This window comes from Alosa sapidissima, chromosome 6 (assembly GCF_018492685.1).
Source record: "Alosa sapidissima isolate fAloSap1 chromosome 6, fAloSap1.pri, whole genome shotgun sequence".
NCBI lineage: Eukaryota > Metazoa > Chordata > Actinopteri > Clupeiformes > Clupeidae > Alosa > Alosa sapidissima.
In genome coordinates, this window is record NC_055962.1 from 29,511,870 (window position 1) to 29,539,466 (window position 27,597).

General features: G+C 44.3%; 2 protein-coding genes across 10 annotated transcripts in view; one reads left to right on the forward strand and one right to left on the reverse strand.

Moving 5' to 3' along the window:
• The window catches only part of LOC121711354 (zinc finger protein DPF3), a 46,582-nt gene extending 28,004 nt beyond the window's left edge, over window positions 1-18,578 (reverse strand). Inside the window, exons 1-3 of one of the 4 annotated variants that reach the window (XR_006032290.1) lie at window positions 18,291-18,578; window positions 4,717-4,877; window positions 3,219-3,326 (exon numbers count right to left, since the gene is read on the reverse strand). Coding sequence is in view for 2 of the 4 variants with exons in the window: in XM_042094881.1 (XP_041950815.1) it covers window positions 3,219-3,326; window positions 4,717-4,877; window positions 18,291-18,322 (301 nt within the window). In the remaining 2 variants the exon portion in view is untranslated. The remainder of the gene's footprint in view (window positions 1-3,218; window positions 3,327-4,716; window positions 4,878-18,290) is intronic. The other 3 variants (XR_006032291.1, XM_042094881.1, XM_042094883.1) reach the window with 3 other exon arrangements.
• A 1,563-nt stretch (window positions 18,579-20,141) lies between these two features.
• Window positions 20,142-27,223, forward strand: wdr21 (WD repeat domain 21). 6 transcript variants are annotated; one of them, XM_042095919.1, is made up of 14 exons: window positions 20,142-20,162; window positions 20,982-21,064; window positions 21,302-21,417; window positions 21,724-21,881; window positions 22,130-22,212; window positions 22,485-22,587; window positions 22,754-22,897; window positions 23,117-23,166; window positions 23,398-23,477; window positions 23,616-23,708; window positions 24,156-24,253; window positions 25,113-25,289; window positions 25,900-26,014; window positions 26,433-27,222. In XM_042095919.1, the coding sequence occupies exons 2-14, from the start codon at window positions 20,985-20,987 to the stop codon at window positions 26,705-26,707; spliced, it is 1,572 nt and encodes a 523-aa protein (XP_041951853.1). In that variant the 5' UTR covers window positions 20,142-20,162; window positions 20,982-20,984; the 3' UTR covers window positions 26,708-27,222. The 6 variants fall into 6 exon arrangements, with proteins under 6 accessions (XP_041951853.1, XP_041951855.1, XP_041951851.1 ...); XM_042095921.1 differs by lacking the exon at window positions 20,142-20,162 and adding an exon at window positions 20,307-20,408 and having other exon boundaries at window positions 21,305-21,417; window positions 26,433-27,223; XM_042095917.1 differs by lacking the exon at window positions 20,142-20,162 and adding an exon at window positions 20,307-20,408.
• The last annotated feature ends 374 nt before the right edge of the window (window positions 27,224-27,597 follow it).

Below are 27,597 nucleotides of genomic sequence, written 5' to 3' on the forward strand. Positions count from 1 at the left end.
GAGCCTAGCTGAATAATCTGTGTACTGCGCTCGATCTCAGACAGAGGGGGTTAGGGGTGGGTGGGTTGGGGCTGTTTGAAGACACAGGCCGAGCCCCCTGCCCCCTTCTGAACCCCTGACTCCAAATGCACCATGACGACAGCCAATGGGAGGCCAGCAGCAGCAGCAGGAGTCAGGTATGGTGCTGAAAGAGCGGGGGGTGATGTTAGACAGTATGGAAAGGCAAAGATATGACCACATGATTCAAAGTCTTTATGTCAATCAGCTTTCTAGGGGCCGATATCTAATTATACCTGCCATTTACAATTAAAACCACAACAGCAGAGCCAGGGTTTCTGTCCTTGCTCTACAAGGCTAGTGATTACCATAAGGAGAGAGAGAGAGAGAGAGAGAGAGAGAGAGAGAGAGAGAGAGAGGCTAGAGCTATGAGTGTTAGCACTGCACACGACACCTCCACTCCATCTTTAATGAGAGGCAGTGAGGGGAACAGGGGGGTTGGAAGCAGAGAGGCATTTAAGATAAGGCCGTCTCTATACCAGTCCAGCAGCCATTGTTTCAAAGACCCCCACATATGATCCACTCCTGTTATGTATAATTGCCTTTTCCATTACCCTTTCTTCTTCACACACACACATGCACCCATGTGCGCTCTCTCACACACACACACACACACACACACATGCACCCATGTGTGCTCTCTCACACACACACACACACACACACAGAGAGATTCACACACCTAATTCACACACTTACACAAAAAACATCCACATGCTTTTGTGACATAGCTATGGTATGTGTGTGCACATGGGCCTCTTGTACTAGTCATTGCATTATTTAACAGCAGGCTAACTGTAGCAGCATGCTAACTGGAGCTATGAACAACATGCTAACTGAAGCTATTAACAGCATGCTAACTGGAGCTATGAACAGCAGGCTAACTGGAGCTATGGAGCAGCAGGCTAACTGGAGCTATGAACAGCATGCTAACTAGATCTATGAACAGCAGGCTAACTAGAGCTATGAACAGCATGCTAACTAGAGCTATGAACAGCAGGCTAACTAAAGCTATGAACAGCAGGCTAACTGGAGCTATGGACAGCAGGCTAACTAGAGCTATGAACAGCAGGCTAGAGCTATGAAACGCATGCTAACTGAAGCTATGAACAGCAGGCTATCTGGAGCTATGAACAACAGGCTAACTAGAGCTATGAACAGCAGGCTAACTAGAGTTATGAACAGCAGGCTAACTAGAGCAGGCTAACTAGAGCTATGAACAGCAGGCTAGAGCTATGAAACGCATGCTAACTGAAGCTATGAACAGCAGGCTATCTGGAGCTATGAACAACAGGCTAACTAGAGCTATGAACAGCAGGCTAACTAGAACTATGAACAGCAGGCTAACTAGAGCAGGCTAACTGGAGCTATGCACAGCAGGAATGTGGCTCCTCCATTCTCCCCCTGGCTCATCCCACCACACTTAGGGGCTGCTCACTCCTATAAGCCTTGAGAGACCCCAAATCCCACAACACAGCTCTCTGGGCCCGAAGCCACTGCCATGGACGGCAGGATCAAACGGCTCTCAGGGAGAGATGGGGTTAGGTGGGGTTAGGTGGGGTTAGGTGTGTGTGTGTGTGTGTGTATGTGTGTGTGTGTGTGTGTGTGTGTGTGTGTGTGTGAGATGCAGGGAACAAATACCACAATCCATTCATGCTTCATTTGGATTGTCTCTTATAGTCTGTCTACAGATACTCAGATTATAAACAAACTATCTGTTGAAAGTTTACTGACTCAGGATTAGGGGTTGAGTTTGGTTAAGTGAGCGACTGGAAAGACAGAAGGTGAATTTTAACAAACCATCTGTGCAGCCTCTGTAGGCAAGGCAGACTGTCCAAATAAAGTGTTACCAAATCCTTTCCCCTTTCGCCTTATCAGGTTCCTTAAGTGTTCTTCCATACGACATTTCTGTCCAGTCCACTTCACTCTGTCCCCCCCCCTCCTCTCTCTCTCTCTCTCTCTCTCTCTCTCTCTCTCTCTCTCTCCCTCCCTCCTGCCCTCTCTCTCAACTTACTTAGGCTAATGCTGCATGGCCAAATGCATGGCCCAGTGATCGGGACGAGGGTGGGGGTCGAGGGTGGGGGACGAGGGTGGGGGTCGAGTGGAGAGCCCTGGAAAGGGGCGGTGGATGAGGGCAACATTTGCTGGGGTTCTGGTCACAGGTGGAAGAGAGAGAGAGAGAGAATGAAAGAGAAAAGGAAAGAAAGAAAGAAAAGAAAAGAGAGATAGGCAGGAAAGGAGGGAGCGGTGCCAGAACCCAGAGAGGCTGTGTGGACTAGGCTCAGGGTGAACCTGGAGACGTGGGGTAATCAGAGCCAGATGGAGCCCTGCAAACACCACAGAGCCTCCAGCCACCATGGACTAGGTGGAGGAGAAGAGGGAGAGAGAGAGAGAGAGAGAGATAATAAAGCAACTTTGAATGTAGAAAATTTGAATTTGAGAGAGAGAGAGAGAGACATGGGGACAGAGGGAGCAAAGAGAAAGAGAAAGAGAGGGATAATGAAATAGAGATAGAAAGAAAGAGAGGAAATGAGAGGCCTAGGGAGGAGAAGAGAGAGAGTATAAGAGAGAGATTAAAAGAGAGGAAGAAAAGAGAGAATAAGAAGGAACGTGGGGTCAAGGTGTACAGTGCTGTAAATGATACAGTGCTCAATGTGTGTGGGAGAGAGGGTGTGTGTGTGTGGGAGGGAGGCGTGTGTGTAAGGATGTGTGCATGTGAGTGTGTGGGAGGGAGGTGTGTGTGTGTCAAAAAACAGCACACAGTACAGTTTCTATAAGGACAAAGAATGGGGGCCAAAAGAGGCGAAGAGAGAGTGTGTGAGAGAAAGAGAGAGGGAGAGAGAAAGGAGAGAATAGTGCCAAGAGAAAAGAGAGACAGTGCCAAGAGAAAAGAAGACAGAGAGAGGGGCAGAGAAACAGAGGAAAGAGGCTGAGGAGAGAGACAAAGAGAGATGGTGGGAGAGAGAGAGAGAGAGAGAGAGAGAGAGAGAAAGAGAGCGACAGAGAGAGACAGAGAGAGGGGCAGAGAGATAGAGGAGAGAAAGAGGCTGTGAGAGAGGGACAAAGAGAGATGGTGGGAGAGAGAGAGAGAGACAGAGAGAGAAAGAGAGAGACAGAGAGAGAAAGAGAGAGGGGGGGTTGTAAATGCTGAGGTGTCTTACCGAGGCGCAGCTCACAGAGGCGCAGTTGAGGATCTATAGGGGGGTGCAGCCTCCTCTTCTTCCTCCAGCAGCGGGCTGGGTAGGTATACATCTGCCCCGCAGCCAAGCCTGAGCCAGCACAAACAGGATATCAGTGGATGAATTCTGCACTCTCACACTCACACACACAGATGCATGCACACACAGACACACATACATATACACACTCATGCATGTACACACACACATGCACACACATGTACATGAACACAAACTCACGCATGCACATAATGCATACATACAAACATACATATAACAAAATTGGTGTACTGTATACCCACACAAATGCAAAGTAAGCACACACACACACACACACACACACACACACACACACACACAGTCCCTATCCCCTATCCCCTCTCCACAGACCCCTGATAGGCTTGGTGATCTTCAGGACCTGACTAATCAAACACACACTGCAGTCTGGGGCAGCCAATCCCAGCGGATCTGCGCTTATGAGAAACGTCAGGACAACACAGTTCATGCCTCTCTTCCTCACTCAGTGAAAACAGAGAGATAGAATGAAAAAAGAGTGGAAGAGAGTATATGAAGGCATTATAGAGACAGAGAGACAGACAGAGGGTGAGTGTGTGTGTGAGAGAGAGAGAGATAGAGAGAGAGGGACAGAGAGACAAAGAGAAGGAATGTACAGTGAAAGTAGCAGAGAAGATAAGCCTGGCCTGAAACATGTAATAAACACTGGCCAGGCCACTAAGTACAGGGTGGGGCCCGCAGGCTTTGCATGCGAGATGCTGATTCTATTTATGCTGTTCTGCAGGAGAAGGCAAGCTATTCTCCAACCAACCAACACCACCCCTCAACCGCCTCAACCAGATCTTGATATTGACTTGTTCCGAGGTCGCCAGATGAAAACAAAAAGACAAGAATGCGAGGCTACCACCAGACAGGTGCCGCACAGAGAGACTCCATTTTCTACTTACATATCTGCTCACAATTTCTAAGCGCGGCTTTGTCATGGTACTGGGATTGGACAGCACGGAATGTGCAAATGTGTTTCTACTTGGACTCTCTCCTCAGTGAAGCCAGACGCTGAGGCCTTTACCACACATCAAACACGCTTCTTTAAATGACCCCAGGGTTAAGTGCGCTGGACGAGCCAAAGGCTATACGGATGGTCCAGTCAGTCGCCATGCGTACGTGTGTAACAGGAGGAGATGCTTCTTCCCCACATTTAGCCTTTTAGCCATAACCTACCTCTGTAAAGCTATTGTCCTTAGCCTACATACACAGCCTGCATCCACCTATCAAGCCATCATCCACAGCCTATACATGTATCTCCATCCATCATCCACAGCCTATACATGTATTTCCATCCATCATCCATAGCTTGCATTACGGCATATCCATCCATCCATCCATCCATTCATTAGTCATTCACTCCCTCTATTGTCATTCCTGCACACTTCTTTCTGAAGCGTCAGGGAGGTGCGTCACTCACCTGGGCCCCTGTGGCGCCGCTCCATCCAGATGTAGCAGTTGTTTTGGGCCACGCCCGTCTGCGAGTCCAAGAAGGGCATTCGGACGCTGCGCTCGGCGCACAGCCTGGCGTTGTAGCTGCGGCAGTGCTCGATGGCCTCCCTGTAGAACTGGTCGCCCAACCTGGAGACAAAACAGACACACACAGTCACAGCTTTGACTGATACCACATTGCATACCCAAAGTCCATCATTGACCACTGCCAACCACAAAACTGTCAGGGAAACTTTGAGGTTGTTTGTAAGGCATCTTGCACGACCCACATTCCTGGCTGGCATTTTCTGGAGTTGGGAACGTCAGTGCCTCAACATCCTCTGCCTCCATTCCATTCCATTCTACCCCTAAGCATTCCAAGCCACTGAGTCCGTGGACTTGAACCAAGACAGCAGAGAATCCTTCCCAGCACCTGTGCTTCTGGCATTCGTGACGCCAAAGCTGCAGGACCAAACTGGCCAAAGCTAACAGCAGGCAGTACCAGGCTTTCTCTGATACCTTACTGTGGGCCTCAGCTCTGCGCAGCTTTCTAGGACCCCCAAGAAATTATTTCCTGAAGCATCGGAAGAACATTTTGTTTTTGTTTTTCAGACCACAGGCAAATCTGTTTTAGAGCGATATGAAACGTCTTTGTCTTCTTTGTGGTTTCTTTGCCAACTTGGACACTATCTATCTATCACATGAGCAATTTATGGCTGCTTGTTTCTTTGTTTGTGTTTGTGTTTATATGTGCTCAGTGTGAAGGGGGGACAAAAGCAGAAGCTCTTTCCCCGCCCTGGGGCGAGAGAGTGTGGCTATTAAAAGATGAAGGGAGAGCAGAGACGAAAGCAGAGACGGCCGTCAGGAGCAGTTCGTAAGAGAGGCCGCATTTAGCCTGACGCTCAAGGACATCAAACTGCAGGGAACTCGTTCGCGCTGTCAAGAGATGCCACAGTGTCCAGAGATGTGCTGTGTTCCGAAAATAGCTCTTCTGCAGAAACACCACAGTCCAAAGATTAATTTGATCACAAATCATCCACAGTATTGGTCAAAGCTGTGTAAGGTTTATTTCAAGCAGCTATGCTTGTAATATAGTTGGTTGATATCTATTTGCTGCAGGCTTCTTAAAAACATACATACTCATACATACACTCTCTCTCTCTCTCTCTCTCTCTCTGCCACTCTCTCTCTCTCACACACACAGACACACAGACACAGACACACACACAGGGCTATCAGGAAATATCCTCTCAGCCACATCAATGTCACTGAAAAACTGATGCCAGAGCCTTGGGCCTTAGCTGTGGATCTATACAAATATAGAGAGAGAGAGTTTAAAGGAAAACATTTGTGTATTGAACTAGTAATCAAACCTTTAAACCTTTACATTGATGCACTTAAACCACATACAGTACTGCATTTCAACATGCAACCAAACACCCTTTAAGATCTGATGGAGGGCGAGAGGTTACACACCTCCTCCTCCTCATCCTCATCCTCACCCTCCTCCTCCTCCACCTCGATTAGATCTGCCATCCCAGGGCCAGAAATGCACAGATATGTGAGGAATGTCCGGCTGGACAAAGCTCCTACCCAGACCAATGGCACAAAGGCCCTCAGTGTTCATGAGGGAGAGAGAGAGAGAAAGAGAGAGAGGGAGAGAAAGGGGGGGGAGGGAGAGAACAAATACAGGTGATGGAGGGAGTGGAAGGAAGGGAAGATCATGAGAACATGAGAAAAAGTGGCAAAGTGGTGTGTTTGTGTGTGTGTGTGTGTGTGTGTGTGTGTGTGTGTGTGCGCACACACAAGAGAGAGGAGGAAAGAAAAACACCTCGGCGTGTTTAAAAAAGACTTCACTGATTGGACCGATATCTGCACGAGGTTGGCCAAACACAGTTGATGGGGGGAATAACAAAACACACAGCATTGTTCACAACAAGACAGTGGGGGAGGGAAGACCTCTGCACCAGAGCCCAGCACTGGCCACTAAAAATACTGGCCACTGGGCACGACACATGGCCCTTTTAACTCTCTCCTGCATGTTAAGTGGATACATTGATTGCCCTCTACTATGACAAGCCCAAGAAATGATGCCATTTTGGTGTGATGATAATCACTTCCTCGGGAAAAGCAAAGTGATGTAAATATTTTCCAAATAGTGGCCAAAAGCGTCAACAAGTTTTTTTTCCATTTTGATCTGCACACTGAGAAGGGAGGCTCACTGGTCAACACATTATCAAGTGACGGCTCATTTCCATCACCATTAAATATAAACTAGACTGCATTTCCGGCGGGAACTGCAAAAGTGTGCTTGCCCTGGTCCGGTCACCAACGTGAGCAGACAGTGACATACGCTATGCTGAACCTGGCTTGATCCAAGCATTCTAACAGTGCCTTTCAGTGTTGGAGCAGTGGTGGCAATACCTCAAAAGCTCTATTCAACCATTGCCTTGCGGGGTGAATGCGGTTCGTTGGATTGTACCTGTGGCCTGCCTTCGAATTTAGCTTCTATGACTAAAATCAAATCAATAAAATAAAACAACAGCAGTGATTGGCTGCAAAAAAAAATAATGTCACGCGTCTTGCACCTCTCAAACTGGGCTATCAGGTAACCTAGAGAAAAATGTGAAATATGACTAAGGCATTAAAATGCTGCTTGTTTGTCAGGATACTTTTTCACTGATTTATTTTAAAAATATGAGCTATGAGTGTGAATATTATATATATGCCATCCCCTAATTCTGTTTTACTGGTTTATTTGACAAATAATCTATATGGATTTGCTCTATAAAGACCTTATGTCTGTTTGGGATTGTTTTGAGAGCCTATTGATGCATCTCAGAATAAAGGAATGTCCACAACATTAGTGATGTTTTTTTGTGTGTGTGTGAATGTATTTTACTTAACTCATTGAATGTAGCTGGATACTCATGAATGCATGTCTCTAATAGCCACAATAGGAGTAATTTTAGCAACACCGTATTTTGTGTGGCCCATAACGACCCAGTGGATCATGAAAATGTGCCAAAATTCACATTCCTTGCTTGTTGTTGGTACATTAATCCCTGTTGTTGGTACAATTAATCCACATGAATGCAATTTACTTTTACGATTAAATTAAATGATCCCTCTCACCCATAGTTTTCTATTTATTTACAAATGTACATAGGCCTACTGCAATTACATTTATACATAGTTATTCTACTGATCTTTATACTATTCATCCTGCACATAGACTTATTCTTACTACTCTTATAATGTTGTTTCTGCACTACAATGACACCGTTTCCACACTGCACATAGCTGTATGTTATGTACATATCTGTTATATATTTGTCATATTGAATATCCATATTTATTCTGTTTTATTATATTCTGTTAATACAATGCATATATCTATATTATTATTTCTACTATTATAATGTTACTGCTACATCTACATACATTATTCTACTTATTGTATGAGATAACTGCTAATACACTGCACATATTTATATTTAATTCATATTACTCTAAACCACCTTCTGTAAATCAACTGTATACTACTGTCTACATTGCACTATATTTCTTGACCTGTCTCTGTATATTTCATCACCTTTCTATACTTTGCATCACATTGCATACATACTGTAGCTACATGAATCACAGCTAAGATCCTTGGTTGCTATGAAGGCCAGTCGTTCTAAATGGATGGTTGCTATGGCCAAAGGCCAGTTATCTCTGCCGTTGTCAAGCGGGCATATCCTAACTTTATCTTATTTTAAACATCTCTATTTTACTTAGCCTACTTTCATACAGTGAGTCCCATTAAGAAGTGGCCACTTAATTTGCGCTTACCGTGATTCACGCAGCAACATTATTAAATTAATCTGTCACCATATGCCTATGCCAACGTTTGCAAAGAGGAGAATCTTTTCATTTGATTCACAATGAAACTTTACATTTAATGTACATGTAAACAATGAGTAGGCTAGTTTTGGTTGTTGTTGGTGGTGTTTCTGCATCACTTAGTTATGCCTACAATGCAAAATTGTTCCCTCGTGATTGTTAGACGCATTTCAAAACATCGCGACGTGAAATGCCACCACAAAACATTGTTTGTGAATCGGTCTTATTAGGAGTCCTCGCTTAAGCTGTCACAGACTCAGGCGCTACTTTTAGGGCTAAAATGCTTCCTGAATTACTCTTAGTAAAAAAAAATAGGAGTCCTAAAGTTACAAGTGACGAAGTTATGAGTACAAGCATCTCATATCAAATGACCATGGCATTACGCTAAGCAACATCTCCTCCCTATGACATAGCTAGCTAGCTTCTAGCCACACAAGAAATTAATGATGTTAAATCTCCGCTTAGCATTCTAATAACAGAAGGGGCACATTTATGTGGACCACTACAACATGACTCATTATGTCTGTAACTCTATAAAACACTTACTTTCATAAAGGAAGCACACCATCCAGCACATACACATGGAAACCGATATTTTAGGTACTTGGCCACGAACTCAAAACGTGTCTCTCTGAAGCTCTGTTCTAGAATCTTTGCTCTGAAAGCTGCGTTGCTAGGCAACATCAAATAAACGAAATGAGAGTCTTTTCAAGGTATTAAAAGTGTACTGTGATTACGAATGGATGTGTGTGGTTTGCAATTAGAATAAACAAGAAATAACATTTCCAATAATTTCCCATGATAAATTACATCATATTTGCACCTTCCTTACTTGTGAAGCTCACACCTTATTTCAAGTACACTAGTGAAATGTAAAACAACGTTGCCACCTAGCGTTCAGATGTTCAGATCTTATGCACCCTCACATTGGAGTCCCGAGTTCAAATACAAAATTTGGTATCGATATGTGACAGTGTTCCTGAGATATGGACGACTTCCTGTTTCGGAGCTTCGCCACCGATTTCGTTTGACTGTGACGGGCAAACGCTTTTGAAAATCAAAAATCCTTCTGGTAACTTTTGTGAGGCTTGGTCCAAGGATAATGTACGTCAAGTTTCGTGGCGTTCGGACCAAATTTGTGACCTGTGAAAATTTAGTTTCACTTTCTGTTCAATCCAATATGGCGGACGAACGACATGCCCACCTGACGTCATCTTCGCGAGCAACTTACACCGGTACTGACCGGACGTTTTAAAGTTGGAACGGTGTCTCTGTCTCAAATGGCCTAGGCGCTAGGGCTGACAAAAAATTAGGGAGACGGGAAAAATAATAATAAAATGAAAGAAGAACAATAAGTGTGCTTTGCAAGCACACTTAATAAAACAATAAGAATTCTGTGCTGACAGCCTTGGTGAGCAGGAAACTCTACAGAGATTGCCAGACAAAGATAGTGAAGACTGCCTGTTGTTCTTTCTCATGCTGAGACTCTAGAACCCCATTACATCACCGTTAACTAACTGAGTCATGTTAGCCGGCTACACCCTTTAGAAGAGGTTTCTCAGGGCCTAATTGAAACGGTGTGGCCGTCCCAGTTTGAAACTGAGAGGAATTTAGCATTTAGACCTGCAAGACCTGCAGAGGTCTCTTTTTTTACACAGGGTTACGCACAGTACAGGTTTTGGCAATTTGCCAGTGGTCTTTATTGCTGTGGATCAGGCAAACAGCTGCCTGGTGGCTTAAATGAGCCTTGTGAGAGTCTTTGGTAGAAGGCTGGCTACTACACGCAGATGTTTAACAGACACGCAGGGCCTGGCGTCGATAGCCGCAAACAACTGCTCATTACAGAGACCTTTCAGGCCTCATTTAAAAAAATAAATAAAAAAAACTGGGTTGCCACGGCACTCAACTGTAATAAGAATTATATAACGCCAGTGAACCCACACCCAAACTCACTGTGATAGAATCTACAATTCCCCAGGATAAGTCAACTCTAAAACTCTATTCTGTGTACTGCACTCCCATTCTCTCTCTCTCTCTCTCTCTCTCTCTCTCTCTCTCTTCTCTCTCTCTCTAACCATATCCCCCCTTCTATCTCTCTTTCTCTCGCTTTATCTCTTTCTCGCTTCCAGTGTTTGCTGTGTACATTATTTCTTCATGTAAAATGAAATGCCTGTGTTATCTCCTCGAGGCTGGTGAGGCCATTATGTAAGCGAAAGAGGATCAAATCTGACTGTGTCCTACTTGTGCGAGTGCCTTTGTCAGAGCATGCCTGAGTGGGCAGCTGTCTTTACAGTGATGGTGTGGGTCAGAGGGCTTAGTGCTCTCTCAGCACTCGCATGAACAGGCAACAACACAATGCAACGCAGGGACACTGACATGCAACTAAACCACCCATATAGGCAAATATATCTGCACACAAACACACACACACACAAACACTCACACACACGCACACACACACACACACACACACACGGCGGTCAATTTTACCGAACAGCAGCAAGGGTATTCAGGGTACACAATAGCCATGTATGGTTACATAAGTAATGTAAACTTTACATAATGGGAGGCATTCTATGCCCTGTTTGGTTTTATTCTCCACAGCCCTTCTGTCAGTTTCCTGGACCTTTTAACATGTCAACCAAACATTGGGAGGTGTGAAAATAAATGGAATGCTTTTTAGAGTGAGGAATTCATTCTTGAGCTCTCTGCAGAGAAGGAGAAAAGGAAGAGTTCTATCTGGTGTGTCATGGCTGTTCATTTACATGTGATGATATCATCTTGCTCTGCACAACAACAAAGCCACTAGGCCTCCACTGGAGTAGACTTTCAAACAAATCAGTCTCATCCTTGCAGAAACACAGCCCCAAAGAAAAAGCCAACACAAACACAAGACATTCTATCAGGACTGCATCTTTCACCTATCTGCATCCTATCTGCATTTGAATCCATTATGGAAGCTGACCATAAGCAGCTGAGGGTCTGACCCTGAGGTGACCAATCAACTCAAGCACTATGAGCCCATGAGTACTGGTCAGACACACACACACACACACACACACACACACACACACACACACTCCTGAGTGAGGGAACACAGGAGAAGGGGAATGTTTCCACGTCAACAGAGGCCCAAATTGACCAGGGGGGAGCCCCCTTCTCTCAGGCCGTCCCAAAGACAGACTCTTACAAAGAGACAGTGCTGAGGCCGGGCCAGAGGAGAGAGAGAGAGAGAGAGAGAGAGAGAGAGAGAGAGAGAGAGAAAGGGAGAGAGAGAGTAGCAGTGGGGGAGAAAAAGAAGATTTAAAAGATAATAAGATGGAGAGAGACAGAGAGAGAGAGAGATTGAGAAGGAAATAGATAGAGATTGCAAGATAAAATAGGGAACAAGAGAAAGAGAGAGAGAGAGAGAGAGAGCAAGAGAAAGGGAGAGTGCACTGAGAAGGACAAAGAACACAGGAAAGGACATCGAGGAAGCTCGCCACCAGACATCTGGGATAATTACTGCGATTACAATTATAGACCACAATTATGTTTTCTCAGTATTGAAACGTACATTTCAGTTTCACTTTCATTGTTATTGCTGCTCTTTTACACTCTGACGACTGGGAGAATCTGTTCACTCACTGTGATTAAACTGTGTTTCAATTTCCACCCTCGTCAGAGACAGCCTACCGGCGCACACTACGACGGCAGGTGCCTATGAATAACCAATGGCGTCCAGGCCAATTAGCCATTATCATTATTTCTTTCACAGGCAGCATTGTGATAATTAGCATGGCATGTAGACGTGCGAAACAAACACTCAGGGAAGGACGGAGTCTTGATGAATATTCAATACTGCATAGAAACCCAAACGCCTTCAGTCTTTTAGTGCAGAGAGAGTCCGCTTAGGACAGGGAAGAACAAAGGGGTTCTTTTTCTTAAGCAGTGTATTCCATTGGGCAGTCTTAATCATGAGCCCTCTGCCTTTCTCTGTAACTCTTACTCACTCTCACTGTTTTTCTCTAAGGCTCTCTCTTTCTTTCTCTCTCTCTCTCTCTCTCTCTGTCTCTCTGTCTCTCCCCCTTTTTCCAAGTGGAGCCCCTTCATTTTAAGTAAACGGAGGAACCACTTTTAGATTGGGAAGAAAACAGTGCCTCTTCGTGGAGATCTTTATCTCTTGTGTCCCCTACACCAGCCCCTCTCTCTCTGCCTCTCTTTAAATATATACAGTATATGCGACTGTGTGATTATACGACTATAATCATGTAATATACATGATTATAGTTATAGTCGCATATATGATGTTCTTTTTCCTCATCCCAATCCTCTCTTCAACACCAGCTCCTTTCAACCCCCCCCCCTCTCTGTTTCACCAAACACCCTTCTTCTCTATTTTATCTTCACCTCTATATATTCCCTCTGTTTTCCTGTGCCCCAGCTCCCTCTTTCTAACCTAAAATGTCCCTCTGTCTAAGCTCCTTGCCTCTGACATACTACCCGCCCCCCCCCCCTCCCCCCTCCCCCCCACACACACACACACTCCCCTATCCACAACACATAACACATAACAAACAGAATCAAACTAATCCCACCATGGCTCCCCTCTCCCCATAACCAAACCCTCACAGCAGTGCCACGCTCTTCATAAGCACTGGACCTGAACTCTACAAAACAATACATCAGGGGCTTAAACAAAATGCCAGAGTAGTGTGAATGATTGGTGTAATTTTGAAATTAAAAGTGTTGCAGATTTGAAATGAAAACAGAATAATGTAGACACTCACTGACACATACTTGGATGAACACGGCTGGAGTATTGTGTACTGATTTTATCTATGTATAATTCTGTTGCATGTTCAGACAGCCCAACGAGAGAGAAAGGAGACAGGAGAAGTTCATGAGAGGAAGTTTGGCGTAGAAAGAGGTTTTCTCCAGAGAGGAAGAACCTCAGCACACAGTGGCTGGATGCACTGGTCACTGGCTGGAGGGAACCAGGACTGAGGGAGAGGCAATCTGTCCCTGTCAAGGCTGCTTTATGGGAGGCAGTGGGGACTTGGGGGGAGAGCTGTCCCACTATATCTCACACACACACACACACACACACACACACACAGGACCACACAGTCTTGTTACACGCTCATGAATCCAACTGACAATGAATTACCCCCACACCGCAGAAAAGGACTGGCCATCCAGCCACTAAGATGAGGGTACCTCACCACTGAAGGAAGTGGCACACTCCTCCGTGCACACTGACGCACGGGCACATATGTTGGGAGGCACACTACACCCCCACAAATGCTGCGCTGATGACGCAATTCTCGTCACGTACCACGTGCACGGGACACAGACGCAGGACTTTATTCGGGCCCTGAGGTGGGGGTACCTAACCACTGCGACATCGTTGTACTGTGACCACCGATCATGCGACTATAATCATGTAATATCTGTAGTTACAATAGTCCTAATGTAACAAGGCCTGTGGAAAAAGACCTGAGAAACCAGAGTGATGCTTTGGTGGATGATGAAGAGGGAAGCATTAAAGTTTCCAGGAAATCATGTACTATAGCTGTGGTATATATTTTGAGTTTGAGTAAATTTTTTGACAAACCGTCATAACCTCTGGGCTGGACAAAGCACTTGGATTTTATGACAGCCAGTAAACCTATAGGCTTCCATTGTTGAGAGAAATGTGTTTTCAATTTCACATTATGTGGGAGGGGAGTGACGCAGCAGAGAGAGAGAGATGCCAATCAAAAGTGATGTGCTATATGAAAAAGCAGTATCACATGTCACACCAGAACATAAGAGTGCAGATGGAGAAGAAATATACTTAAAGCAGAAGAGACATCCTACTCTTGCCATAAACTAAAACATATATTTTTCTTGGAAATCACATATTTGGAAGCAGTCCATGCAGTTCGCATTTGCTCATGATTTGTGGCTGTGTTTTCAACCATGATGTGAAATATTTCAGATTCCACACAGGGTGTATTGTTGTCCTAAAATGCTCTACGGTACATATTGCATGATACTTTGCACAAGCAACTATGTATTTAATTCTCTCTTCTGTGGAAATAAAATAATGAAAATAAATATTTGCCTTCAGCCACATGCCAGCAGCCACATGACAAACAAACTAACAAACAAACATGACAACAGCAACAGCAAGAATAACAGAACACTCTATTCCAGCAACAGAAACGCTCCCAGATCAAATGGCTTTTGGATATGTTGACTGCCTCTCATAATCACCTGCACTCTCTCAACTAGATCTGACTGGAGGACAAGAGAGAGAGAGAGAGAGAAAGAGAAAGAGATTCAGGAAGGACCTGAGCTGGGGCCTAATGAAAAAGGAGGATGGAAGCAAAGGAGAGGAGAAGAGAGGAGAGGAGAGGAGAGGAGGGGGGGATGGAAGCAAAGGAGAGGACAGGAGAAGAGTGGAGAGGAGGGGAGAGAAAAGAAGAAAAGAGAGGAGGAGAGAGAAGCGAGGAAAGGAGAGGAGGGGAGAGAAGGGCGGGGGGTTAAGGAGGCAGACAAGCCAGTGGGCATTGGAGGAGGAGATCAAGGTCATGTTCCCCATAGACCTGGCCACACTCCTCCTTTGTAGATGGGGAGGGAGAGGAGAACAGGGAGAGAGTGAGGATAGAGAGACACACACACACACACAAGACATTGCTTTCATATAGGCTATGGCACAGGATGTACCAGAAGCTGAGGTAAATTGTTATTCCTCTCTCTCTCTCTCTCTCTCTCTCTCTCTCACACACACTCTCTCTCTCTCTCTCTCTCTCTCTCTCTCTCTGTCTTGCTAGCAAGACCCTACACTGGCAGAAGAATGCACGGGGGACACTTAGAATAGAATACACACATGCACACGCATGCACACACACATTCTCTCCCTCTCTCCCTCTCTCTCTCCTGTCTAAAGCATAAAGAAACACATGCAGACATGCAGATCATATGTGCTTCACAGGAAAAAGGGGCCTAATGGCTCCTCCGAGTGCCGGCATAAACGGCGGCATGGGGGCGGCCCCTTTGGCCCGGCTGGGACACACAAAAGGCTCCGGCTACCTCCGTGTTATGACAGCGGCTCTGCAGCACCGGCCAAATTCATTCAGACAGACAGCTCAACCCCCCCCCCACCCCCTCACCCCCATACCACCGGGGCTCACACGCAACACAGGGGGGGGAGGGGACCAGGTTCCCATGGCTGTGTGTGGTGTGTACACACACACACACAAGCACACACACACACATGCTCAGATCTACACAATACATCAATTTACATACTGACAAGAGGACAGAGAGACAGTGAAGCTTTTTTTTTTCTTTTATAGGGGGGCTGCAACAACTGGAGGACCTGTGTGTTACAGACAGACTGTGCGCGGTATGAGGCGCTATCCTGCTCAGCTCCTGATGCATTCTGGGATGTGTGCGTGGGGGGTGCTGGCCACTCGGAGGCCAAGTTAGCGATGGGGAGTTGGGGGGGAGCAGATGGGCTTTCTCTCCGCACCAAGCATCACCTCTCCGTCACCACTCATCCCAACAGATGGGCCCAAAGGGACAGAGGGACAGTACGCTGGGACATCGCTAATCTACAACCACTCCAGCACTCAAAGAGTCCACATACACAGGTCGCAGATGTGTATATAACACACACACACGCACACACACGCGCGCACACACACACACACACACACACACACACAAAGGTTTTGCATAATTCTTTTCCTCTGAATATGTAGCACACATATTTTGGAGGTCAGAGTAATAAAGCATGCACCACTAGTTTCACTGAATTCCCCACTGCTGAGCGGATTCTCTTTGTTTACAGTGTTGCATAAATACCATATACAGCCACATAGAGGATACAACCTTTCCTAATGATAATGTTTATGTTTCAGACTTGTGTTATCCATTAGTACACCCCCACCCCCTCTAAAAAAAACATAGTGCAAAAAGATCTTAGATCTGGCTCAAATCACATTTCCCCTGACTGATCAGCGCATAATGAAAGGTAAACAATGTTCCCCTTATTCACAGAAGCCGTCCACAAATTACACCTGGCAAGCCCTGGAACTTAAGAGTCTGGCTGTTGTCTCTGCCCACAGAAAGAGAGAGGTAGCTCAGCATTCTATGGGTGAAGCTCTTAAAACTCCACTCTCCTCCTCTCCACCTGCCAAACGAGTGATATTCAAGATGAGGAGAGATCTGATCCGCCTAGTTTGAGGTATTTTTTCTTTGGACATTTTAGTGAAAGAAAGAAAGACAGACAGACATAAAGAAAGAACGAATGAAAGAAAAAAGTGCGTAGCCTACAATTTAATACAGACCACTGTCGCTCAAATCCAGCATTACTTACAATACAAGGGCACTGAATGACACAAGTCTCGCGTCTTGCATAGCGGACTACCTACATTGTAAAACACGCCGAGAGGTAAACCAGAGGGAAGGAGGGGGAGGCGGTTCCTAAACGCATTTCTCACTGCAGGGAAAATATAGGCGTGATATCAATGTCTGATTTATATCTCCACAACCGGAGACTTTCCCCACAAGCAAGTGAACAAAGGGCTTTTTTTTCCAAGAGTAACCCTATTCTTTGCCGACATGTTTAAGTGGCTAACGGAATAGTCTGGAAAGAATGCTATATTTGTTCCTGTGAAATCTCACAGTGGCGTCTTCCTGATTCAAAACGTCAATTGAATGTCACTGAAAACCGTATAGCCTACATTATAAATGTTTCTCATTCTCGCAAAACAAAACTGTGCTTGGTCATGATATAAATGGACTTTAGAAATGGAAACAGGCACGTTGATCTAATTAAGTTCAAGTTATTATTAGTCAAATATTTACACGCGCTACTTTTCATAAACAAAGTATAAGCCAACTAGCTATGCCATGCGTGAATAGTAGACCTAGGCTAATTGTCTCCTTTGCCCTACGTTTAACAACGGTGTGCGTACATCCTTAAACGAACCGTCCCGTGATCATACACTTCCCTTCATGATCTCAACAAGCACGGAAAAATGTTATCGAGGCCGCATGTCTGCTTGTTCGCAGTGCTGTGAGATGCCAAACAGTGCACAAAGAAACGACTTCGACGGAGTTGCACGATGTTGCTTATGTTTCGTTTTCACATCTACAAACACCTCTTCTGGGGTAGCCTAGGCTATTGAGTGTTAATGATAGCCCCATTTACTTTTACCTATTCTCTATGATTTTGTTCGTGCAGTAGCCTACTTCGCTACATATAACAATTTTTTTTCAAGAATGCTTTTTACAGCAATATGTTGGACATTGTCAGTCAGCGCTCAGAGAGGCTGTAAGCGCACTGTCAAATAAGTCAAATAAATGAGTTGCAAGTAGCCTGAATGTTGGTCTAACCTGCTCTAACGTTATGTGTAGCCTACATTTATTTGGCGAAAGTCATGCATCTTTAGCATATTAGACACGATCAAACAGCATAGCCTAGTTTGTTTCACTTAGTCGCATAATACCCAGACTGTCAGAGAATAAAACAAAATGTATGGAGACACTTCATCTGGCAGTCATCAGGTATATTTATGGCTATATCCTGAACAATTCTTATGCTCTAGGCTAATACATAACTCCAAATAACAGCACCTGGGTATATCTGGCGAAGGAAAAATGCATGAATATAATAAATTAAAATTGTAATTTACTTACGACTTCAGTGGATTTTGAATGACAGTCGCCATTTTGCCACACTGTAACCCAATATTCCAAATCTCTGAGTTCTTTGGGACCCCTATGAAAAAAACAGCCAATGTGGCCCCGTTGTCCGGCTTTTTGGCCAATACAACACTGCTGTTCAGAAACAAGGCGTGGTTAAGACAAAAACTGTCAAAACGTATATGGAAGCCCTCACTCCAAGTCGAATGCAATGAATATAGCCTAACTTTACGAGCCTACATTTAATAGATAGATAGATACTTTATATTGATCCCCAGGGGAAATTCAAGATAGATAATAGCAGGCAACTCGCCAGATAGGCTTCTTCAATTCAACTGGGAAATGAAGTGTGAGGTCTAAAAGGGCTTTTCAGCCTATACTTAGTTGGGCCACTGGGGGATGAAATGGGTCTGAAACCTTGAACATAGCCTAATAAAGATATATATATATTTTTTTTTTTACTATTGTTACTAGGCTACTACAGGCAAAATGCAACATGTATTTAGCTTAATTAAACAAGGCCTGGCTTATGACAAGTCAACACTCCCAAACATGCTTACAAAACCATGTTAAACCATCCAGAACTGGAGTTTGGACCTACTTTTGCTGAATATGCAGTTATAGCTATATTATTTGATTAAAAAAAAAATCACCGAAGAGCAAGAAGATATTTAGTCTTATCCGTAACAAACAGCCAAATTAGTCCTTATATTTTCATGTGCCAGAATTGAAGAAAAAGCTTCCTCTAGGCCTATGTTTGAGAGAATATCAAACTGCTATTAAATATTATGAATTTGAATATAGGCCTATGTTAAATATTATGGATTTGAATATAGGCCTATGTTAAATATTTCATGTATTATGAGAATGTATAGGGCCACCTATAGGAAGTAGTTGTAGCCTACTTTTCTCTCAAAATAAAAGCTCCTGCTGTTACACATTTCAACAATATCATCATACTATCATAGGCTATTCTAACAGTGCATGCTTTTCCAAATACACATAAATAGGCCGACAAGCCATGATGTTGTTTATGATGTGATATATGACAATCAATTGAATTTTTTTTTATTTTTCATGACATTTGAAAGAGCATGATGCTACATTATAGCCTACACAACAGTATCTCTTTTGTTTTGTTTTGCACTCCATATCACCATCACATAGCGTACCTGTATTTGAGTTAACATGGCCAGTAGTAATGATTAGCCTATGCAGTGGAGAATAGGCCTAGGCTATGCTACGCATTACTCTTTTGATTCCCAAAAAAAGTAATTATAGGAGGACATGGCAATGCAGACCATGGTTGGGCTGAGTGAGTAGCACATGTATGTGCTTCATCAGTTGGCTGTGTGTCGATCAATAGGCCTAGAACAGCTTTAGAGTGAAATTATAAAGGTGTTTAAAATAGCATAGGCCTACGTTTCTATTAAAGGACTAGTATTAGGCAGTAAAACTAGTGCCTATGCAAAACACAATTTATGAATTCCATCAATTCCAGTTTGTTATTTTGAAACTGCGATAAGTCGGTTATATTGTGGAATGATGGACGCCACAACCGACCTTAATTTTGCTGTTTATTGTCTCTGAAGCACGAAAATGAAAAAAAAAAAAAAAAAAAAAGCAATCAGGCAGGAAACGAGCAAGACACATCAGTCCCTCTCCCATGGGACTGTTGCAAAAGAGCGCAAGCATTTCAGACGCAATCACCGCATTAAATCGTCACCAGTTTACACATTAAAATATAATAGAAAAGATAGGTTACTTATAACGTGGCATAGCCTACCTGAAGCACGAAATAAAAGAAAAGCCTACCGCATAGGCTACTTTGTCCCTATATCGTTAGACCAGAGACGGCTGATAAAGGTTGGTTAGCTTTACCAGGATGGACCTTTCATAGGATATTTGTGTGCTTTTTTGTTTGTCTGGCTGTGACTGAGCCATTGCGCGTTAAATTGCAGCAGAGAGGTAGATATATAGATTTCTACGTTTCACTATTCGATATGGGGCATGTTGGCCTGCTGTCCCCTTCTAGATTTAAAAGTGATATTTTGATATGGAAGGAGTTACCCGGAAGTGGATGTCTCGTGTGAGCTTCTGGCTTTAGCAAAGGTTTTCATAACCATATTTTCAAGTTCTTTAAATTATTCGTCCCTTAAACGTTTCCTTGTTTACACCTGGTTTACTTGTTGGGCAAGTAGATTATTTTAGGCTACTAGCTAGAGTAAAGTTGTTAATTTGTTTGTTTATTAGCTGGCTTGCAACTTTGTTATGTTGATGAAACAAAACAGTTGACTGCTGCAGTTAACGTTAGTTACGTTTAGTTATGCAGGCTAGCTAGCTAAACACAAAGCAGTTATTTGTCGTTATCTGTCTCTGTCATCATAGGCTACTAGTCCTGGCAAAAATGTACTCGCGGATTTATCATACAGCTGTCAAGAGCAATGCCCTGACTAATATATTACCTGTGGGGAAACCATGGACTCCTGTTGTAGGCTAGGCTAGCCTACCTAGAACCAGGTTTTTAGATGTCATTTCAGACGTAAAGTTAGATAATCTCCCACATGATAACCATGTTATATATCCGATTAATCTGCTCCTTGTATGTCATTGTAAACACATCGTTTCATGTGGGTGTTTTTAGTCGCTTTTAGAAACACTGATTTTAACTATTATGTCAAACAGAGAATGAAGCGAGGCAGAGGTCGACACGGGCGTTACTTTGGCAAATGGCGAAGAGCTCCGTCCACTAACAGATCCCATCACAGGTATGATGATTTGTGACAGCTGTCAAATCGCTTGCTTAGAGACTAATCAAACAGTTAACAAATTGGACCACACTTACACAAAGAACGAGGATGGTTATAGACTAACCTTTCTTTCACTGTCTATGATTGTAACTGGACAAAGCTTTTATAAGGTGCGGTGTTCAATAAGAATACTGTACAGTGCCTACATCACCGTTTTAGAACGACATATTTGACATGTGTGTATTTACATTTTAGCAGCGGGTATGACGAGTCACCAGACCGCTACAGCGCCTCCAATGATGGTGCAGAGGCCGGGTCCAGTGCATCCTCCTGCACCACGTCCTTAACATCCTCCACATCCACTGCACCAGGTAAGCATGAAAGGTCCATGGTTCTAATCTAATGGGTTCCCAAGGCCTTTTAGCTGTCCATTCAGTACTGGCTTTGTAAATGAGAAACATAGTGTTTTACACAGAGGCATAAACAATCAACCTGTCAACCTGGAGCATAGGGGGAGGAGAAATTTGATTGGCTGATGAGCTCAAATACCAACAAAGTTTTTGCAAAACCAGATTGCAAATCTTTGATTTGTGGGTAATACCTAGAATGCACCCAGCTCTACAACCAACTCTACGGCTTTCCCTCGGCTGTTGCACTCAAAACATTTTATATTACAGATCTACCAGGCTTCTACTTTGACCCTGAGAAGAACCGTTATTTCCGCCTGCTGCCTGGACACAACAACTGCAACCCCTTGACCAACGAAATGCTTCGAGCAAAGGAACATGAACAAAGGAGGTCTGCCATGCTTTTAGAGGATGAACAACCCAGGAAGGTAAGCAGCAGAGGAGTTTTTGGGTGTTGATGTAAAGTGTCTTGGCTGGCTTGGGTCACCAAGTCACCATCGTGCCACATGTGGGTGACCATAGCACTTTATGTTTTGTAACTCTATGGGCGACCCGGATTTGATTACAGCTATTCAGTCAACTATAACTTCCAACAACTAGTGCTGCAAGACATACATTACAGTACAGCATGAGGAGATCTCTCAATAAAGAACTATATTTCATGCCCACATTACAGAAAGCCCCACGAACAGGACTGAACACGTCTCTTCTGTTACAAAACAGACACCTAGGCCTTCTCCCTCCCAGTTCTTACTGCAGGTATGAAATAAGTGATGATATCCATTGCACCTTGAGTCTTGACAACTGTAAAGGCCATTTATGCCTTTCACACCACATTCTTAAAGCACTAGGGGCAGCCGTGGCCTACTGGTTAGCACTTTGGACTTGTAACCGGAGGGTTGTCAGTTCGAACCCTGACCAGTAGGAACGGCTGAAGTGCCCTTGAGCACTTATAAGTAAATATACTCAAAATAGTATTTATACTTGTACTGCAGCTGTTGATATTTGAAGGCAGTTTGGTCTGTTCCCAGGCTGATCCATGAACTGAAGGTGAGTGGGATGAGGCGATACAAGCTTGAGGTTCAGAGTTCAGACTCCAGTTCTCCCAACACAGACAACTTCCGCCATATTGTGGTGAGTATCCAATAGCTATAGTGCTGCTGACCGAAAGGGCCATAAAATCAAATGATCTGATCATCATATTATTGATCGTTATAGTCATTATTATTCAGAATGCATCTTTTGATTGTATTGCTTGCCCAGCGTCTTCAGTCTCTTTTGTCTGTTTGTCATCCATCAGGCGGACTCCACCTGCGAGCGCATCTTCACGGTGAACGACGTGTCGCACGGCGGCTGCAAGTACGGCATAATGAACCTCGGCGGCTGTAGCAAGGGCTCCCTGTCGGTGGAGATGTGCGACAACCTGTACTTCACCAACCGCAAGGTGAGGAGCTCTTAACAACTGCCACCTTCCAAGTCCACAAATCACACTCTGGAGTACCATTCCGAGTCGGAACATTCACGATCGCTGTAACAGGTTTTCTCTTTGAGACCATTGTTGTTAAAACTCAAAACCCAAACAAACACCCGTTCCCCCCACATGATTGTTTGCTGTTTTTGTAACATTTTGACTAAGCTAATAGTCTTGTCTATTGGACGACAGGTGAACTCCATATGCTGGGCCTCTGTTTCCCATGCAGACTCGCATGTGCTGTATCCTTTACTCTGCTTGAACCACACTGGATCCCCAATCATTCTAATATCTCCACATCAGCCTGTATGTTATTACCTGAAGCATTGCCATCACCAGTACACCCCCCCCCCCCCCCCCCGCTACAGTTAGAGATATGGTTAAACACTCTCACTGTCTTGGTTTTGCACACCACAAGAGGAGACTTGCTTGAGACATCACCATTGTTGACTCTTCCTTAACTCAGCCTGCAGCTTGTGTCTTGTGAGTATATCGGAAACTCCAGGCTGTGTGAGCGTACTGCCCGCCTCTCTCTTCAGCAACTCCAACCCTGGTAAGACCTCACCAACCCCTTCCCTGCTTTGATCTGCTTAACTGTGGATATGCTATGTAAAGGTCTGATAGGTTGTCACTCCAGATGCAGTTATGGTAGTGTGATTTTCATAATCTGTGGTGCCTTTTGCTGTTGCAGACCAGCCAGGGATGCTGTGCAGCTTCAAGATCTCCACCGTCTGGTCGTGTGCCTGGTGTCTCAATCCACAGGCTGACAAGACATTCAGCACGGGTGAATACTAAGATCCCGACATTGTGTGTGTGTGTGTGTGTGAGTTAGAGGGAAAGAAACATTCTAAACATACTGTGTCTGTGACTAATGTTGACTGGTGGTAATTAGCAGACTAATTGCCAGTGGCGGTGAAGTTACCACTGCTCCACCATATATATGAAATATGAATATGAAATATGGAGACCTGGAAGAGGAAATGGAATTGGATCAGTCACATTTTATGTAAAGATCCAGCCAACTTCATCAGTCAGGCGCTCAGATGGCATCCACAGGTCAAAAGGAAAAGAGGGAGGCCACATCACAGCCTGGCGAAGGGCATGAGAGGATGAGGAAAAGGGGCATAGCTGGCACAGCCTGGTTCAAGAGGTGCAGAACAGACCCAGAGGGAGGTCACTTCACCGGCCTAAGACATAAATAAAAAGAATGCATCTGTCTGGTTATCTGTAGGTCTCTCGCGGCAAGTGATTGTAACGAACGCTGTGACGGGAAGGAGGCAGACGTACAGCGTCGGCAGTGACGTGCTCGCCCAACAATTTGCTCTCAGGGTGAGTGGACAGTCTGACATTCTTTTGTAAGTCTGAGAGTTCCACTTTGGAGTCTGAGAGTTCCACTTTGGCCTGATTGACATAGTTAGGGCCAGGGACACATACAGTATCACCATCAGTATACATGGGATAAGTTTAATGGCAAAGCAGAGATTGTGTGTTTTTGACACAATCTTAGACCCAAATGTGTCTGTGCAAACAACTTTTTCGTTGGGCCAAATTCCTGTCCGATTTGTTGTGTAGTTAAGGCTCACACATGATAAGAAGACAATCAAAGTCAGCTCCGGATTTCTGGAATGTCAGTTTATCTGCTGTCTTCCAGAATGAGCACAGCAATCATGTCCGATTCAAACATGTAGTGTGAGTTATCATGTTGTGTCCGACTAAAAAAAAATTCACTGAAACACTTAAATGGATATTAACTGAGTTTACATTCTGCCGTTTATTAGGTAGGGTTGATGTGTGGTGTTAATCTTAACTGAAAAGTGTACATATTCATGGGTTCCCTTTTCACAGGTGTATTAATCAAGCACCATGCAGTCTGCATTCATAATCTAGGTGCTTGATTGTATACACTTGTGGAAAGGGACCTGATGAAACCCATAAATCAACAGAAAAATTGAGTGGAGTTTTCTGTGGACTTGTAGAGGGAAATCTAGCATATTTAGGCCAACTATCTCCACAATCATTCAACATCAGATATCGCTGAGCGTCTGTGAGTCACAGGTCTTTAACCCCAAAAATTACAGTTGGATTGCAATAAAAGTTTTATGACAATCTAATCTGTCCCCAAGCCTGATGTGGGTGGCCCAGTTAGCAGGTACCTTAGTCGGTTTAACTGTTGATTAACTTCTCTCAGGCCCCAGTGCTCTTCAACGGCTGTCGCTCGGGAGAGATCTTCAGCATCGACCTGCGGCAACGCTCGCGGCGTGACCACAGCTGGAAGGCCTGTCGCTTCCAGCAGGGCTCGGCCGTCACCTCAGTCCGCCTTCTACAGGACGAAAACTACCTCCTCGCCTCTGACATGCAGGGCAAGGTCAGACATGGCAAACTCTTAATAACTCATGATAACTCTCGTGTCTTGACAATTGCCTTCATGCCAGAAAGGCACGTTAGTCAGCTCATATATGAAGAGTTTGGTTCCAAAACGCTATATCTCCATTTTTAAAAACATTAAGAAGTCCTGTTATTTATTTGTGTATTTCAGGTAATATCAATCAAATTGCTGTTTTGTTGTTTTGATTGAGTAAAGATAAATCTAAAAGATAAATCAAAAAATAGTTCTAGTGCACCTGTTTACGTGGATCTGGTTGGGTGTTGCCCCTAGTATGAGCAGGTAAAGATGCTGAAGGATTTATGCGTGTATCAAAGTTGTATAAAGAGTTGCCCTCTTGGCCATAAACAAGATATTCAGTGTCCGAGTGAACACGAAAGGAGCAGAATATAACAGTAAAGATGCTGTTACAACCAAGCTGACGCTTAATTCTAAAAAAGCTTTTGAAAGAAAGTGTAGTTTTTCACCCTCTTGTTCTCTTATTGGCACACACACACGTCACTTTCACACACACACATACACACACACACTCGCACACAATCTCTTACTGTTTAATGCATTTCCTTATTATTGTCTCTTGGGATACTTAAAGATCAAGTTGTGGGATATCCGTACGACCCGACCAGTCAAGAACTATGAGGGCCACCATAATGAGTATGCTTACCTCCCCCTGCATGTCAACGAGGAAGAGGGGCTACTTCTGGCAGGTGAGAGACTCATGAGGAATGACCTTGACTCTAACAAAACTGATCTTGCTAGATTTGATGTAGAAAGAGGCAGATGACGTTTAAGTGAATGTGCAGCATTCTTGGGATAAACTGCCTTGTGTGCTGCCTTCTTGGCTAGGGTCCACTCGAAAAAGACATAACAATCTCAACGTGTTCTTTTCCCTTATTAAAGGTCATTGATAATGAAAAATAACTCTGCTATATATAACAGATTCTTTATTGTTCACCCTGATGAAAATTCATCTTCTCCTCTTTCCCCTTCATCTTCTTAAATACTGCACTGGAAAATTGATCGAGTCCCATTTTGTTTTAGAACAAGGTAGCTAAAAATCTGTATGAATAATTAAAACTGTAACTAAAAGGACAAACCCCTCCCTCGGTTTCCCACCCTCTGCAGTTGGCCAGGACTGCTACACACGTCTGTGGAGCCTGAGCGACGGGCATCTGCTGAGGACCATCCCATCGCCGCACCCAGCGGGCAAAGATGGCTTCGACAGCATCCCCAACGTGGTCTTCTCCTCCCAGCTGGGCGGCTGCAAGGGCCTGCCCGGGCTCCTCATGGCCGTGGAGCAAGACCTCTACTACTACCCGTACAACAGTGACTACCAGGACGCCACCCCAGGTGGCGAGGCAGCCGCGGCACTGGGTTCAAAGAGGCGGACAGAGGCGTAACCGTGGTTTCCGTCCCGGGTTGTGGCATCTGGGGGGGGGGGCATGTAGATGATGGGCCGTCCCGGCAGGATTGGCTGCTTGTTCTCGGAGTCACTGAGAAGTTGTTGAAGACTTAAAAAGAACTTCTGAGAAGAGGAGATTTGGAAATGATTGCATGACTTTTGTTTACAGAGAGAACTCCAGAAACAGATGCAGCCTTTTAAAAACAACACTCTCGGGCATTGAAATTTACATTGTTACATTTTTTTTCTAAATTATGAGTTTGTGGGGGTTTTTTTTCCTTCTTCTACTGTGTCTACCACAAGTGCAATTTATGGACTGGAAAGATGTGATGAAAATCTGCAAGACAAGTCCTCTAGATTTCAGTTATCTGAACGGCCAAATAACAAATCTTTACTTATTTCAAATACAGTGATAAAGTAGCCTGATTAAAATGTAGGGTCTGGGTACTCACCGTTCGCAGTGCTCAGTCCGAGGGGCGGGATAATCAGTTGTCTTTCAAATTCCCTCTGCACGCAATAGGACAGCGGCAGCGCTAGGAGTCCCATGCGTTTCCCACCAGCGGAGCTAGTTGGCTAGTTGCCAACTTAATAAAAGCTTAACTCGTGTCACACTTCGCCAACAGCAACATCCATCTTATTTGTTTTCAAGTAGCAGGGAATTCAAGCCAAACCGTTGCAACTCTGCCATCAATCATTATGTTAAGCCCACCTAACGACTCTATACAGGATTTCATTGGCCTGATTAAGTTTCTATTTCTGGAGCTCACAAGCCAATGGAGAGTTGCTAGACTAGCCCTGGCATCAAATTACATTTGCTGCCGGTAGGGGCGCGTCTAGATTTCTAGGCTAGTGATAAAGGTGATTTTTTTTAAAAATGCCACAAACTAA